This window comes from Triplophysa rosa, linkage group LG9 (assembly GCF_024868665.1).
Source record: "Triplophysa rosa linkage group LG9, Trosa_1v2, whole genome shotgun sequence".
Taxonomy (NCBI): Eukaryota; Metazoa; Chordata; class Actinopteri; order Cypriniformes; family Nemacheilidae; genus Triplophysa; species Triplophysa rosa.
In genome coordinates, this window is record NC_079898.1 from 26,873,231 (window position 1) to 26,887,693 (window position 14,463).

Sequence of the window (14,463 nt, forward strand, 5' to 3'; positions counted from 1 at the left end):
ATAATTCTCTAATCTAATGTTGGTGGAGGTTTCTGAACACAGTGATCTTTTGCTTTAAACGGTTGGAACTGGACCTTTAAGAGTTTCATCTGTACACTAAATGACCTGTCTTATGATTGGTTAACTTCTCTGTCACATCTTCACAGGCTGAATACTTTGTCACAGTCAACAATTTTTCATCATTTTTCATCAATTTTTCATCGATATTTGGCAATATCACACACATGTTGTTGTTTAAAAGTAATGCAATTAATATACAACAGCTCATGACAAAAAACGCGGTTTTGTTTATATTTGCACCATCAATGACAAACGTTCAGTCAATGTTTCACAATATGACGTTTACAGTATGTATCGGACAGACACTTTGATCCAGAGTGACTTGGAGATGTGCATTTAATCAGTATGTGTGCTCTCTGAAAATTGCCATCAGTTGTGCTCAATGTAGAATGACTAGAACGACACATGTCTTCAAACGTCATCTCACCGTGTGTCCATTCAGATGATGTCCGTGCATATATAAAACTCTCTCTCTCTCTCTCTCTCTCTCTGTGTGTTTCCAGCTTTTAGAGTTTGATAAAGAGCTGTCAGTCTTTAAGGATCGTCTTCATGAGCTGGGAATCTCATTTCCTCCGAGGTACGAGCACATGCAGAACTAACATGCACCACAGACTAGTGAAGAGAAAGATGTTTGTGTGTTAACGGTGTTGTGTGTGATGTTGGGATGTTAAACTGTGTAGGTGTCCGTGTCTGCTGGTCTCTGTATCAAACTCATGAAAGATGGAAATGTGAAAGTATTTGGCTGTACTTGATGTGTTGTGCTTTGATTCAGACACACAGTGAGTGTCTCCCCTGAGACTCTGTGACCCGTCTCTTCTGTCTTAATATTCTAAAGCCATAGTGGATTTCTTCCTCAAACAGATGAATTTACCATCAGGCCTTTCAGAGGGCCGGCCCGGCCCGGCGGGGGTGACGGAGATCTCATGTTTAGCGCGGTGAACTAATGATGCTTGACCTTTGCCGTCGGCTCTGACTCAATCACAGCAGATAATGAAACGCAGGAATCAAACAATAATTACTTGATAAACTGCTGCACTCACTGCCGGCACAAGACCACAAGAAGTGTGTGTGTGTGTGTGTGTGAGAGAGAGAGAGTGAGTGTGAGTTCGTGTTTGTGTAATTGTGGAAATCTGTCTGTGTGGAAAGTGTTTAAGTTGTGTATCGATGCCGACAACTGCTGAGTTTCTGTATTTTCATTCCAGTCTGTGATTATGATAGTAAAAGCAATAAGAGTGCTGTGATTGGCTGCTTTTCATGTCAGTTTGATGAAAGTGGGCAGCTCTTGAGAATAATCTGTGTTGTGAAACAGACTTTATACTGACTGTTTTAAGACTAACAGAGCAGGTGATTTGAAAACCATCACAAACACATTATTAACAGACCGGAGTGAATAGATAAGACACGCTCCTTATGAGCAATCCAGAACATGTGATTATTCTTTGTCATACAAGAGACCAGAGACACTCCTCACTATGTGTCACATGCACACTTTAACCCCTCTCACACAGATCGTGCTGTAAAATTGTTAGAGTGCCTTCAGTCAAAGTCCATTGACGAAAGTCCTGCCACTCGGCGGCCATGTTTGCAACACCTCTTTACATCATAGCAAGTCCACAGTCCTATTTACTTGAATATGGGAAGGCAGATATTTCTAAAATCACTGGCAAAAATCACAATTAAACAGCATATTTCCGATCAATAATTAAACATGACATGAACTGTATCATAACTTTGGATTGCTAAGATTAAAGTCCCAGTGAAATTAAAAATTACAATTCTTATTTTTTCATGAAATATTGCAGCGTTCATAGTAAATAGTTGATCAATGTGGGTCATTCTCTTTTTAAAATTCTTGTGCCCTCGTAATCTTCAGTTAAAATCTGAAAATGCACTTCCGTCCTGTAATGACTATCCATCTTAAATGATGTATGCTAGCATCCGTTAACTCCTCCTCAGTCTGCTGCCAGTTTCATTTCAAAATGCAACAGCTGTTTTTATACATCCAATCAATTCGCAGTGAAAAAGGCAAGCCACGGCCACTAATTTTCTCCTTTGAAATTCCTTTTCACTCAGAAATGTGTCAGAATACGGAAGTAAAAACAATCGCAACTTCCGGTTCACGGAGACTTTAAATTGCGCCAAAAAAAATCACCTTTTCCGAGGTCGCCTCATCTACTGCACCTGCATACAGGCTGGCAAGCGCCTCACGAGAGCCCCGCCCCAGAGAATCGTCAGTCTTTACTGATTGATGATTGGCTCATTTTACTGGAAGGCGGGGCTTTCTTTGCTAGAGCGGCCATATTGAGCGTTGCATTCCTCTCTATTCATTGTAACCTACCATTGTAACCTGTATTCATCGAATCTACCTTTCATATCTAAAATTCTGGAAAAAGTAGTTTCAACTCAATTATGCTCCTTCCTCCAAAGGAATGACATCAATGAAGAATTCCAGTCTGGATTTAGAGCATGTCACAGTACAGAGACTGCTTTGATCAGAGTTACAAATGATCTGCTATTGGCGTCTGACCGAGGTTGTATCTCGTTATTGGTGCTGCTAGACGTTAGTGCTGCATTCGATACCATTGACCACAGCACACTCCTACATAGACTCGAAAATTATGTCGGCATTAAGGGAATAGCTTTGAAATGGTTTAAATCTTATTTATCCGACCGTTTTCAATTTGTAGCAATAAACAATGAGGTGTCACGCAAATCGCAAGTCCAGTACGGTGTACCACAGGGCTCAGTCTTAGGGCCTCTGCTCTTCGCATTATACATGCTACCTCTAGGAGATATAATAAAGCGACACGGAGTTAGCTTTCACTGTTATGCTGATGATACTCAACTTTATATTTCCTCGAAGCCTCATGAAACACAGCAGTTCCATCGAATAATGGAATGCATAGTCGATATAAAAAACTGGATGAGTAACAACTTTTTATTACTGAACTCGGACAAAACGGAAGTGTTACTTATTGGACCGAAAACTGCTATAAGTAACAACCAAGAATACTGTTTAACTATTGACGGATGTTCCATAAAACCCTCGTCGTCAGCAAAGAATCTTGGCGTTCTATTCGATAGTAATCTGTCATTTGAGAGCCACGTCGCCAACACCTGTAAAATTGCGTTTTTCCATTTTAAGAATATATCTAAACTACGTCATATGCTGTCAATCTCAGATGCAGAGAAGTTAATTCATGCATTCATGACATCAAGACTAGATTACTGTAATGCACTGTTAGGTGGTTGCCCTGCAGGCTTATTACAAAAACTCCAATTGGTCCAAAACGCGGCAGCTCGAGTTCTTACACGTACAAAAAAGTATGAACATATTAGCCCGGTTCTGTCAACCTTGCACTGGTTACCTATAAAGCATCGCGTTAACTTTAAAATCTTGCTTATTACCTATAAAGCCTTACATGGTTTAGCTCCTCAGTACTTGAATGAACTCCTTTTGTATTACAGTCCTTCACGTGCATTACGCTCTCAGGCGTCCTGTCAGTTGGTAATACCTAGAATTTCAAAATCAAGTGCAGGTGGTAGATCCTTTTCCTATCTAGCGCCTAAACTTTGGAATAGTCTTCCCTGCACTGTCCGGGAGGCAGACACACTCTGTCAGTTTAAATCTAGACTAAAGACGCATCTTTTTAATCTTGCATACACTACTCTTCCATAATATAAATCTTCAGAGGGTTTAGGCTGCATTAGTTAGATCAACCGGAACCAAAAACACAACTGATGTACTTGTTGCATCAAAGAGTACAGAACAGTACTCTACTCTCAGCCAGTCTTGTCTCATTGTTCCAAGGTTACCACAGCGAGCAGGATGCAGTTCATGGCCTGACCTGATGGTAGAGCGGAGAATGGGAAGTGGGGACCTGACAAGAGCTGAGATGATAGAGCTGGATAAAGAAGGACGCGGTCTCTTGACATGTCTTCACCACAAAATTTCAAATGCTATTAGATTATTAATGATAATCTTAAACTATAATTTATTTTATTATTAAGTTTATTTATTTTATTTAGCCTTGTTGTGCAAGTTCTCTGGAGCTTGTGCAGAGGCAGCAGCTTTTGCCAGAGGGGAACTGGAATCCCCTGGTTGGGCCTGGGTTCTCCTGAGGTTTTTTTTCTCGATTAGAGTTTTGGGTTCCTCGCCACCGTTTGCATACTGTTTTTGCACTATCTGCCTGACCGGGGGGGCTGCTTTAGAATCTTAAAGTTTTACTTAATTAATATTGCATATAGGAATTTATTATCTGTTATATTTGACCTGTGCTTCTCTCTCCTTTATCCTAAATGTGTGCTCTCACTGAGCGTGTGTGTGTGTGCGTACTTGTCTGTGTACGTACGTGTGTGTGTGTGTGTGTGTGTGTGTGTGTGTGTGTGTGTGTGTGTGTGTGCGTGCGTGCGTGCGTGCGTGCGTGCGTGTGTGTGTGTGTGTCTCTGTGTCTGTGTGTGTTGGTGTGTGTGCGTGTTGTGTGTGTGGAGTGTTTTGTGTGTGGGTGTGTCTGTCTTCTGTGTTTTCAACCTTTTCTTGTTTTTGCAGGTACAACTTTGATTGTTTTGCTTGTAGTCAATGTGTCTCATGTACAGCTGCTTTGTAACAATGAAAATTGTAAAAGCGCTATATAAATAAAGTTGAGTTGAGTTGAGTTGAGTTGAGTAACGGCAGTGGCGCATGCATGCCGCGCATCTTATTAATATTTTTGCTTTAGTGTGAACGCAGACACATCCCAGAGTTGATCCGGGAATCTTTTCTGGAAAGGTACGTAGTAACATTAACGGGACCAGTCCTGGAAAGTGAACAAAAGGCAGGAACAATGCCGTAAGGGGTGTGTAGTGATGACATGCATCTGTGATAAAGCGTGAATAATTTGGCTATGGAAACAAGAGTTAAGTGAGTTTATGTTTGTCAGTTATTCGAGAACTGAAATATGCTATTCGTATTCGTAGCTAAATCATGCATGAAGGCATAAGTCCTGATCACCAAACTGAAGCCGAGTTGAGAGAACAGCGTTGTCTGCTTAAACGCAGCTTAAAGGGATAGTTCACCTAAAAAAAGAAAATTCTGTCATCATTTACTCACTCTCAAATTGTTCCAAACATGTAAAAAAAATGTGTTCTGCTGAACACAGAGAAAGATATTTGGAAGAATGCTTGGAACCAAACAGATCTCAACACCCACTTACTATTTATTTTCCATACTATGGGAGTCAATGGGGGGTGGGACATTCATACACTGTAAAAAATCCAACTTGCAAAATGTTCTCCCTACAAAGATAAATAAGTAACTTGAACATAGAATTTTTAGTTGAAGGAGTCAAATGATTGTTTTCTACTGAACAAAATGAGCCGAAACATGTTTTTAACGAAGATTATTTTGTTGACTGGACTTAGATTCTCAAGTTTTTGGCCAAAATGCCTCAGAAAGTTTGCCCAACTTACAAAACAGTGTATTCTGAACAAACAATATTGCAAGAGTTTGAAAGTTCCCAAGATGCATTGCAGCATCTTCAATTCTGTGTTTCTTATTTGTTTTTCTTATATTGAGTAGTGTGTTAGTTCTTGCTAGCTTAATTTATGCTTTAATATTGCTGTTACTGTTTTTTTAATGAATGAAGGTTTTTGATTGTTACCATGGTTGAAGTTTATGTGTTCAATGTTGAGGTGTAAGTGCATGACACAATGGCACAACCGGTTTAAATGCACTCAACACAAACTGTTTAAACAGTTATTTGATCAAAGTTTTGCTCCGTTTGAGGTAGAAAACAAGTACAATTGTAATAAAAGACAAATACATTTGTTTATTTTTAAATAACCAATCTATATTCTCTGTTCTCTATTTATGGTCAGCCAACGAAATATTTTGTTCTGCTGTTCATTAGGTAAACTTGACTATGTTGTGAGAACTAATGACTTAAACATCATTTTTTAAGTTGGGTGAAACTTTCTCTGTTTGTTGAGTTAACTCAAAAACGTGCTTGTGATAGGTTTTAAGTTGACTAAACTTTTTTTTTTTATAAATATCTTCCTTTGTGTTTAGCAGAGCAAAGACATTTATTCAGGTTTGGAACAACCTGAGAGTGAGTAAAGGATGGGTGAACGGTCCCTTTAAACGTGAAATGACTTTGACCAAAATGACATATTTGTGATAGTTTTACCATGTTTACCACAACAATCCTGTTCATTCACAATTCTAAAGTTCTGCTTTAATTGTTGTGGAGTGTTTCATTTGAATGATCATTTATGAATGAGCTTTAAAGCTGTGCATTGACTTTCACAAACACCAATATCTCATAAAATGTTGAACAAATACACCGTGGTCTACTAGTATTTTCTAAAAGCACTTTGGTGGTAAGTGTTGGGTGTAACTAGTTACTAAGTAATTAGTTACTGTAATTTAATGACTTTTCCCTTGAAAAAGTAAAGTAAGGGATTAACTCAACTCAACTCAACTTTATTTATATAGCGCTTTTACAATTTTCATTGTTACAAAGCAGCTGTACATGAGACACATTGACTACAAGCAAAACAATCAAAGTTGTACCTGCAAAAACAAGAAAAGGTTGAAAACACAGAAGACAGACACACCCACACACAAAACACTCCACACACACAACACGCACACACACCAACACACACAGACACAGAGACACACACACACACACACACACACACACACACACGTACGTACACAGACAAGTACGCACACACACACACGCTCAGTGAGAGCACACATTTAGGATAAAGGAGAGAGAAGCACAGGTCAAATATAACAGATAATAAATTCCTATATGCAATATTAATTAAGTAAAACTTTAAGATTCTAAAGCAGCCCCCCCGGTCAGGCAGATAGTGCAAAAACAGTATGCAAACGGTGGCGAGGAACCCAAAACTCTAATCGAGAAAAAAAACCTCAGGAGAACCCAGGCCCAACCAGGGGATTCCAGTTCCCCTCTGGCAAAAGCTGCTGCCTCTGCACAAGCTCCAGAGAACTTGCACAACAAGGCTAAATAAAATAAATAAACTTAATAATAAAATAAATTATAGTTTAAGATTATCATTAATAATCTAATAGCATTTGAAATTTTGTGGTGAAGACATGTCAAGAGACCGCGTCCTTCTTTATCCAGCTCTATCATCTCAGCTCTTGTCAGGTCCCCACTTCCCATTCTCCGCTCTACCATCAGGTCAGGCCATGAACTGCATCCTGCTCGCTGTGGTAACCTTGGAACAATGAGACAAGACTGGCTGAGAGTAGAGTACTGTTCTGTACTCTTTGATGCAACAAGTACATCAGTTGTGTTTTTGGTTCCGGTTGATCTAACTAATGCAGCCTAAACCCTCTGAAGATTTATATTATGGAAGAGTAGTGTATGCAAGATTAAAAAGATGCGTCTTTAGTCTAGATTTAAACTGACAGAGTGTGTCTGCCTCCCGGACAGTGCAGGGAAGACTATTCCAAAGTTTAGGCGCTAGATAGGAAAAGGATCTACCACCTGCACTTGATTTTGAAATTCTAGGTATTACCAACTGACAGGACGCCTGAGAGCGTAATGCACGTGAAGGACTGTAATACAAAAGGAGTTCATTCAAGTACTGAGGAGCTAAACCATGTAAGGCTTTATAGGTAATAAGCAAGATTTTAAAGTTAACGCGATGCTTTATAGGTAACCAGTGCAAGGTTGACAGAACCGGGCTAATATGTTCATACTTTTTTGTACGTGTAAGAACTCGAGCTGCCGCGTTTTGGACCAATTGGAGTTTTTGTAATAAGCCTGCAGGGCAACCACCTAACAGTGCATTACAGTAATCTAGTCTTGATGTCATGAATGCATGAATTAACTTCTCTGCATCTGAGATTGACAGCATATGACGTAGTTTAGATATATTCTTAAAATGGAAAAACGCAATTTTACAGGTGTTGGCGACGTGGCTCTCAAATGACAGATTACTATCGAATAGAACGCCAAGATTCTTTGCTGACGACGAGGGTTTTATGGAACATCCGTCAATAGTTAAACAGTATTCTTGGTTGTTACTTATAGCAGTTTTCGGTCCAATAAGTAACACTTCCGTTTTGTCCGAGTTCAGTAATAAAAAGTTGTTACTCATCCAGTTTTTTATATCGACTATGCATTCCATTATTCGATGGAACTGCTGTGTTTCATGAGGCTTCGAGGAAATATAAAGTTGAGTATCATCAGCATAACAGTGAAAGCTAACTCCGTGTCGCTTTATTATATCTCCTAGAGGTAGCATGTATAATGCGAAGAGCAGAGGCCCTAAGACTGAGCCCTGTGGTACACCGTACTGGACTTGCGATTTGCGTGACACCTCATTGTTTATTGCTACAAATTGAAAACGGTCGGATAAATAAGATTTAAACCATTTCAAAGCTATTCCCTTAATGCCGACATAATTTTCGAGTCTATGTAGGAGTGTGCTGTGGTCAATGGTATCGAATGCAGCACTAAGGTCTAGCAGCACCAATAACGAGATACAACCTCGGTCAGACGCCAATAGCAGATCATTTGTAACTCTGATCAAAGCAGTCTCTGTACTGTGACATGCTCTAAATCCAGACTGGAATTCTTCATTGATGTCATTCCTTTGGAGGAAGGAGCATAATTGAGTTGAAACTACTTTTTCCAGAACTTTAGATATGAAAGGTAGATTCGATATAGGCCTGTAGTTCCTTAGTTCTCTAGGGTCGAGTTGGGGTTTTTTGACAAGGGGCCTTATAACAGCCACCTTATATGCTTTAGGCACATGTCCTAATGTCAGAGATGAGTTAATAATACCAAGAAGAGGATCTATAATTTCTGGGAGCATCTCTTTCAGTAGATTTGTAGGTATAGGGTCTAGTATGCATGTTGTTGATTTAGATGATCTAATAATTTTAGACAGCTCATCTTGATCTACGGTATAAAATAATTGCATTTTCTCCTTAAGGGCGCTGTAGTTAGTTTGTTTGTACAGTAGTTTGTACAGTAGATTACTGTAATTTGTTCTGTAATTTAATCACAGTTACTTCTGATGTAATTAAACTAAATACTTTGGGTAATATATGTGTGTAATAGTGGAATTGACATCAAAATTCAAAGTCTAACTTTAAAATCCGTGCTTTAATGTATAATTCTCACATCTGTATACTTTGGTCAGTTAATAAGAGTACTTTATGTAGTTTAATATTATTTATTTGAATGAATTAAAAGAGCCGTTTCATGTCTATCCTTGAATCACTGAACTAATCAAGGTTGATGTAGGATACAGAAAGTAATTAGTAATAAGTAATTAAATACTTTTTGGAGAGAGTCATTTCTACAGTAATCTAATTACATTGAATATGTCATTAGTAACTAGTTATTAATTACTTTTTCAGAGTGACTTACCCAACACTGAACAAATGTTTTAATAAAACCATGGTACACATTTTAAAAACAGTATAGTACTATTTAAACACATGTTACACTTCCCAAAAGTAAGCAAACTAAAAACCACGGTACTATGGGTAATCCCATATTTTAGTCCGAGCTTCATCCGTAACAGATCTCTGAACAGGTCGACATGTGTTTTCACCTGTAATGTCAGTGTGTTTAAAAATGTGCTGTGAGTTGTAAATTCACAGAAAGAGTCCTGTGGAGCCGTGACCTCTTACAACTCCAAGCACTCACACACACACCTGTGGAATTTAGTCGCCACTCGACAATGTCAGAGCTGGAGCCACGCCGCACACACACACACGCACGCACACGCATGGCCTCTGCTTCACACGCAAACTCAATCACATCACTGCACCAATAACAGCGCTGGAAGGGTTTACACATGTGGTCTCTCTCTGTTATCTCTATATATTGGAAATGATTTCAGGTCAGTGTATTAAATGGACTCTTGCATGATTTTATTGTGTTCGATCAATGCAGAAATTGAATGCAAGGCTCGGCCGGTGGGAGTTCAGAGGATGACGAGAGAGCGCAGGAGAAAGATGCTATTTATTTTCTTTAACCGGGTTAGCAGGAAGGACCGCGAGAGAAAGAACCGCCGCTGACCCACAGTCATCTCTCAGAGCTTTAGCAGGCGACGCCGAGACCGTGCGTGCGTGTTTGTCCAGTCTAGACCGGAGAGGTCAGAGGTCACGTGCTGTTATTCTTCACCGTGTGGTGTGGATGTGGAGACCCGCGAGATACGCTCGAGCCTTCAGACGCATACAGTACCACTGAACCACCACGGTAGCTGTTTGAAGAGATGAAACAAGTCTAGAAAAACACAAAGCTTTCTTTTCCTCGTGACCCACAAAACACCAGCCGAATCTCTCTGTGTTTGATTGACAGCTCCGGTTCTGTCCAATCCCACGGTTTTGAGACTTCCTGTCTCCTGTAGTCACACGACCTCTGAACTGACTTCATTAATAGTGGAGCTCTTATCGTTTGGCTCTTTGTCTTTGGTTTGTACGGGCCTCATTAAACAGCGGCCGTCTCAATGAAACTCTGTTTGCCTTGTCACTGATTAGTCACTGTGTTGAGCAAGTGAACAGCCCGTCGGGCTCCACAGGTGATGTGGGACGAGGGCTCGGCCGGCGCGGTGCGGGGACAGGGTCACGTGACTGAAAACACAAGGTTCAGCTGAGCGGATTCTGCTGCAGTACATATGAAAGATCGTCACATTTATTCCCACATCCGCTGACTTCTCTTCTTTTCTGTTCACTTCATGAAACATTCATGAGTTCAGACACAGGTGTGTGTGTGATTGTTGAGTTTATCAGCGTGTTGTCATCAGTGAGTGTAATTAGTCTTGTCGCGAGCAGGAAGAGTGTGATAGTGTCTGACTGCGTCCGGTTCACACACCCACTCTCACAGTTTACACTGCTGATACGTTTGGACACTCGTAATCACCAACATGAATCACCTGCACTGTACTGTTTACTGTCACATTACACACATCTCTGTGTGTGTGTGTGTGTGTTCATGTTTGTATATCCCGGTGGGGACCTAAACCTGAATACACACCAACACATGGGGACTCGTGTCACCGTGGGGACCAAAATTGAGGTCCTCATGGGCACAAAAGCTAATAAATTGTACAGAACAATATTTTTTACAAATCTAAAAATGTAAAAAGTGTTCTATGATCTTTAGGTTTAGGGATAGGGTTAGGGGTAGGGGATAGAATATACAGTTTGTACAGTATAAAAACATTACGCCTATGGACTGTCCCCACGGGGATAGTCAACCAAAGCCTGTGTGTGTGTGTGTGTGTGTGCGTGTGTGCGTGCGTGTGTGTGCCTGTGCGTGTGTGCATGTGCGTGCGTGCGTGCCTGTGCGTGTGCGTGCGTGCCTGTGCGTGTGTGTGTGTGTGTGTGTGTGTGCGTGCCTGTGCGTGCGTGCCTGTGCGTGTGTGTGTGTGAGCGCGCGCGTGTGTGTGTGTGTACTGGTTTAGCTATATTTGTGAGGGCCAAATGTCCTCAGTACCACAGTGAAATACGTGTGAACCCACTTGTGACTAGGGTTGGGAGTCGTTTCAATTTTATCGATTCCGATTCCAATTCTGATTCTGCTTATCGATTTCGATTCTTATCGATTCCCAGTTTTGATTCCACAGTTGAAGTAAAACATTTAGATATCAACCTGTATGGTCATTTAGCCTGCTTATTGACTTGTTTGCAAAATATATATATATATTTATGAGCAGCGTTTTGTGTATATTTACACATAGAAACACCTTTTCTGATTTATTACAATTTGTATTATCATAGTTGAACTACATCATGGTTAAACTGCAGTTACTATAATGCAACTATGGTTAATTTGTGATTCTGTGCTTTAATACAAATTCTATATCTAAACTATGCTTACTATAGTAAAAAATATCGATAATTTTCATAAGGGCTTTTATTGAGATATCAGCAGATCATGCAACGCATGTACTTCTCTGAAAATATGCAGACAGGAATTGATAAGAGGAATTCAAATTTTAATCTCAAGTATCCGATTCCTAGCCTTTCGATTCCGATTCCAAATTGGAATTGATTTTCGATTCCCAACCCTACTTGTGAGGACATTTTACTGGTCCTCACTAAATAAAAAGGCTCCTACTTGGCTCAAATAGTGTTTGTCTTTAAATGTAATAGAGTGCACATGTTTGTGTGATTATTAGGTTAAGGGTCAGGGATAGGGGATAGAATATATCATAAGCCTGATATAAAATCAATGGAAGTCTATGTAATGTCCTCATGTTTTAGCTTAGCAAAATGTTAGTTTTACACTCGATTGGCTGCCTATGTAGTGTACTTTACATCAACACTGCTTCAGAAGGTCGCTGCCTCCACAGTCAGTTCAGTAGGTTTTGGAACAGAGATGCGGTGGATGGGTTTCATAGATCAGTAGCAGATGAGCTTAATCCAGATGAAGGAGATCCACTAAGACTTCCTGAACTGTATGTGTGGTCCAGGCTGACACCCCCGCCCCTGGATTCCCACACTCTGCATCTCTATCCCCTCTCTCTCTCTATCCTCCGCTATCATTCACTCGCTCACTATTCATCTGCTCTTTCATGCTGAGAATCATCTCTTCAGCTCTCTTTAGCATACCAAAACTGCCCTTCATTTCCACATGCTTAAAGCGCCATCAATGCTAATTGCTCTCGGGCGTTCTGCAAAGGCCCCTCGCCGACTCTTGTTTGGCCACACGGTCGGGGGCCTGTGTGTTAGCCGGATGCGGGCTAACTAGTCCCCCTCCCTCCTTTAACCCCTACTAACCACTGCGGTTAGACCCTTGACCCTTGAGAGTTTTCAGTCGTCATGGCGATGGCTGGAATGGTGGCGGTGCTGATGGTGTTTGATTAGCTGATTCTTGTCTTGGCAACGGTGTGATAAACTGCTTTCACGCTCAATTGAGCCAGTGGGAGTCTGTGTGTGTCCTAGCAGCCCATCACTTAGCTTCTGTCTTCCTGCTTAATTCACCTTCAGTTCTGATGTGTGTTTGTGGAAATATGACGCACGCTCTCTCTCTTTGAGCTTGAAACTTTAAACACACTTTAGTCTAAATGACTGCTCATGACACCACAGTTTGTGTGCACAAACAAAATGACATGAATTTTGGGGATCAAAGTTTCTGCAATGAGCAGAAAGCATCACTTTAATAACATAATGCACATTTCATGATTGTATTAGTTGCACTCCTACTATTTCTGTTGATTTTTTGTCATATCATTTTAGTGTGTGTTACTGTTTTTAGCAGAGAAATGGGATGTCAAAAATATTACTTTTGAATTCTTGCTTTTTATTTCCTTGTGAAAATCTCTTATTCTTTTGATTGATCGTGATATTTATCCTACTGTCTTCAAGCACTTTCATTGGCTCTTGCCTGCTCGTGTGTTGTGTACTGCAGTTACATTATCACAGATACTCTGACACACGTGACTAAAGTAACAAATAAAACACAGTTACCACAAGAATTCATAAATCAATAACAAAAAATCTAGTCACTGTTGTCCTGTGACATGTCAGGTTACATGTTAACTGGTTATTAATAAACACTGATTCATAAACATGCTGATTAATAATACACGTGCATTATTGATTAACATGGCTGTTATCAATAATCACTTTAATTATTGATCAGTACTGTGCGATTATGCTAAACACTAAAATAACCGATGAACATTGTGATTATTGATCAATGCCGTGATTATGAACATTGTGATTATTGATCAATGCCGTGATTATCGATGGACATTGTGATTATTGATCAATGCCGTGATTATGAACATTGTGATTATTGATCAATGCCGTGATTATCGATGGACACTGTGATTATTGATCAATGCCGTGATTATACTAATGATCTGTTACAACTAGGGCTGTCACGATTATTAAATATTCGTCTCATCGCGATTGTTTGACCTCATCGCGATGATTTCGGATCATCGCAATTATCGCACATCTCTATAGAAGACACTAGGGGGAGCTGTAGTGCATCTGCATATTGCATATTTTAGTGTATATATTGTAACTAAAGCATGGTAATACTTGTAAAATGTACCACCACAACTCAATCACTTAAAAAAAACTAAAACATATACAAATTACCTGCAGTACAATTTAATATTATTTAAGCAAATCTCAGTGTGAAAACCAGTCTACCAAAATTTCATTAACACACAAGTAAAATTTTATTGTAGTCTTGCAAGTGAGAAAAAACAGACTAGAAGCTTTTCTATGACTGATAGTATTTTAATGGTGGCTTCAATTCACTCCTGATCAATTTACTTCATTTACAAGTATTTGGCGGTTGTATTATTGACAGGTAAAAGCCTAAACCTTAAATATATGATGACCCAATTTTTTCCGATGTATTTCCAAGAAAAAAACATAGTCTTGTATTCAGAACAATATGGTCT

General features: G+C 39.8%; 1 protein-coding gene across 2 annotated transcripts in view; it reads left to right on the top strand.

Moving 5' to 3' along the window:
* Positions 1–1,016, top strand: part of LOC130558786 (inositol polyphosphate-5-phosphatase A) — a 121,246-nt gene extending 120,230 nt beyond the window's left edge. Inside the window, exons 12-13 of one of the 2 annotated variants that reach the window (XM_057341396.1) lie at positions 564–637; positions 922–1,016. In XM_057341396.1, coding sequence (XP_057197379.1) covers positions 564–637; positions 922–925 — 78 coding nt within the window. In that variant the 3' untranslated portion in view covers positions 926–1,016. Of the gene's footprint in view, positions 1–563; positions 773–921 lie in introns of those variants that run through there. The other variant, XM_057341395.1, reaches the window with a different exon arrangement.
* The last annotated feature ends 13,447 nt before the right edge of the window (positions 1,017–14,463 follow it).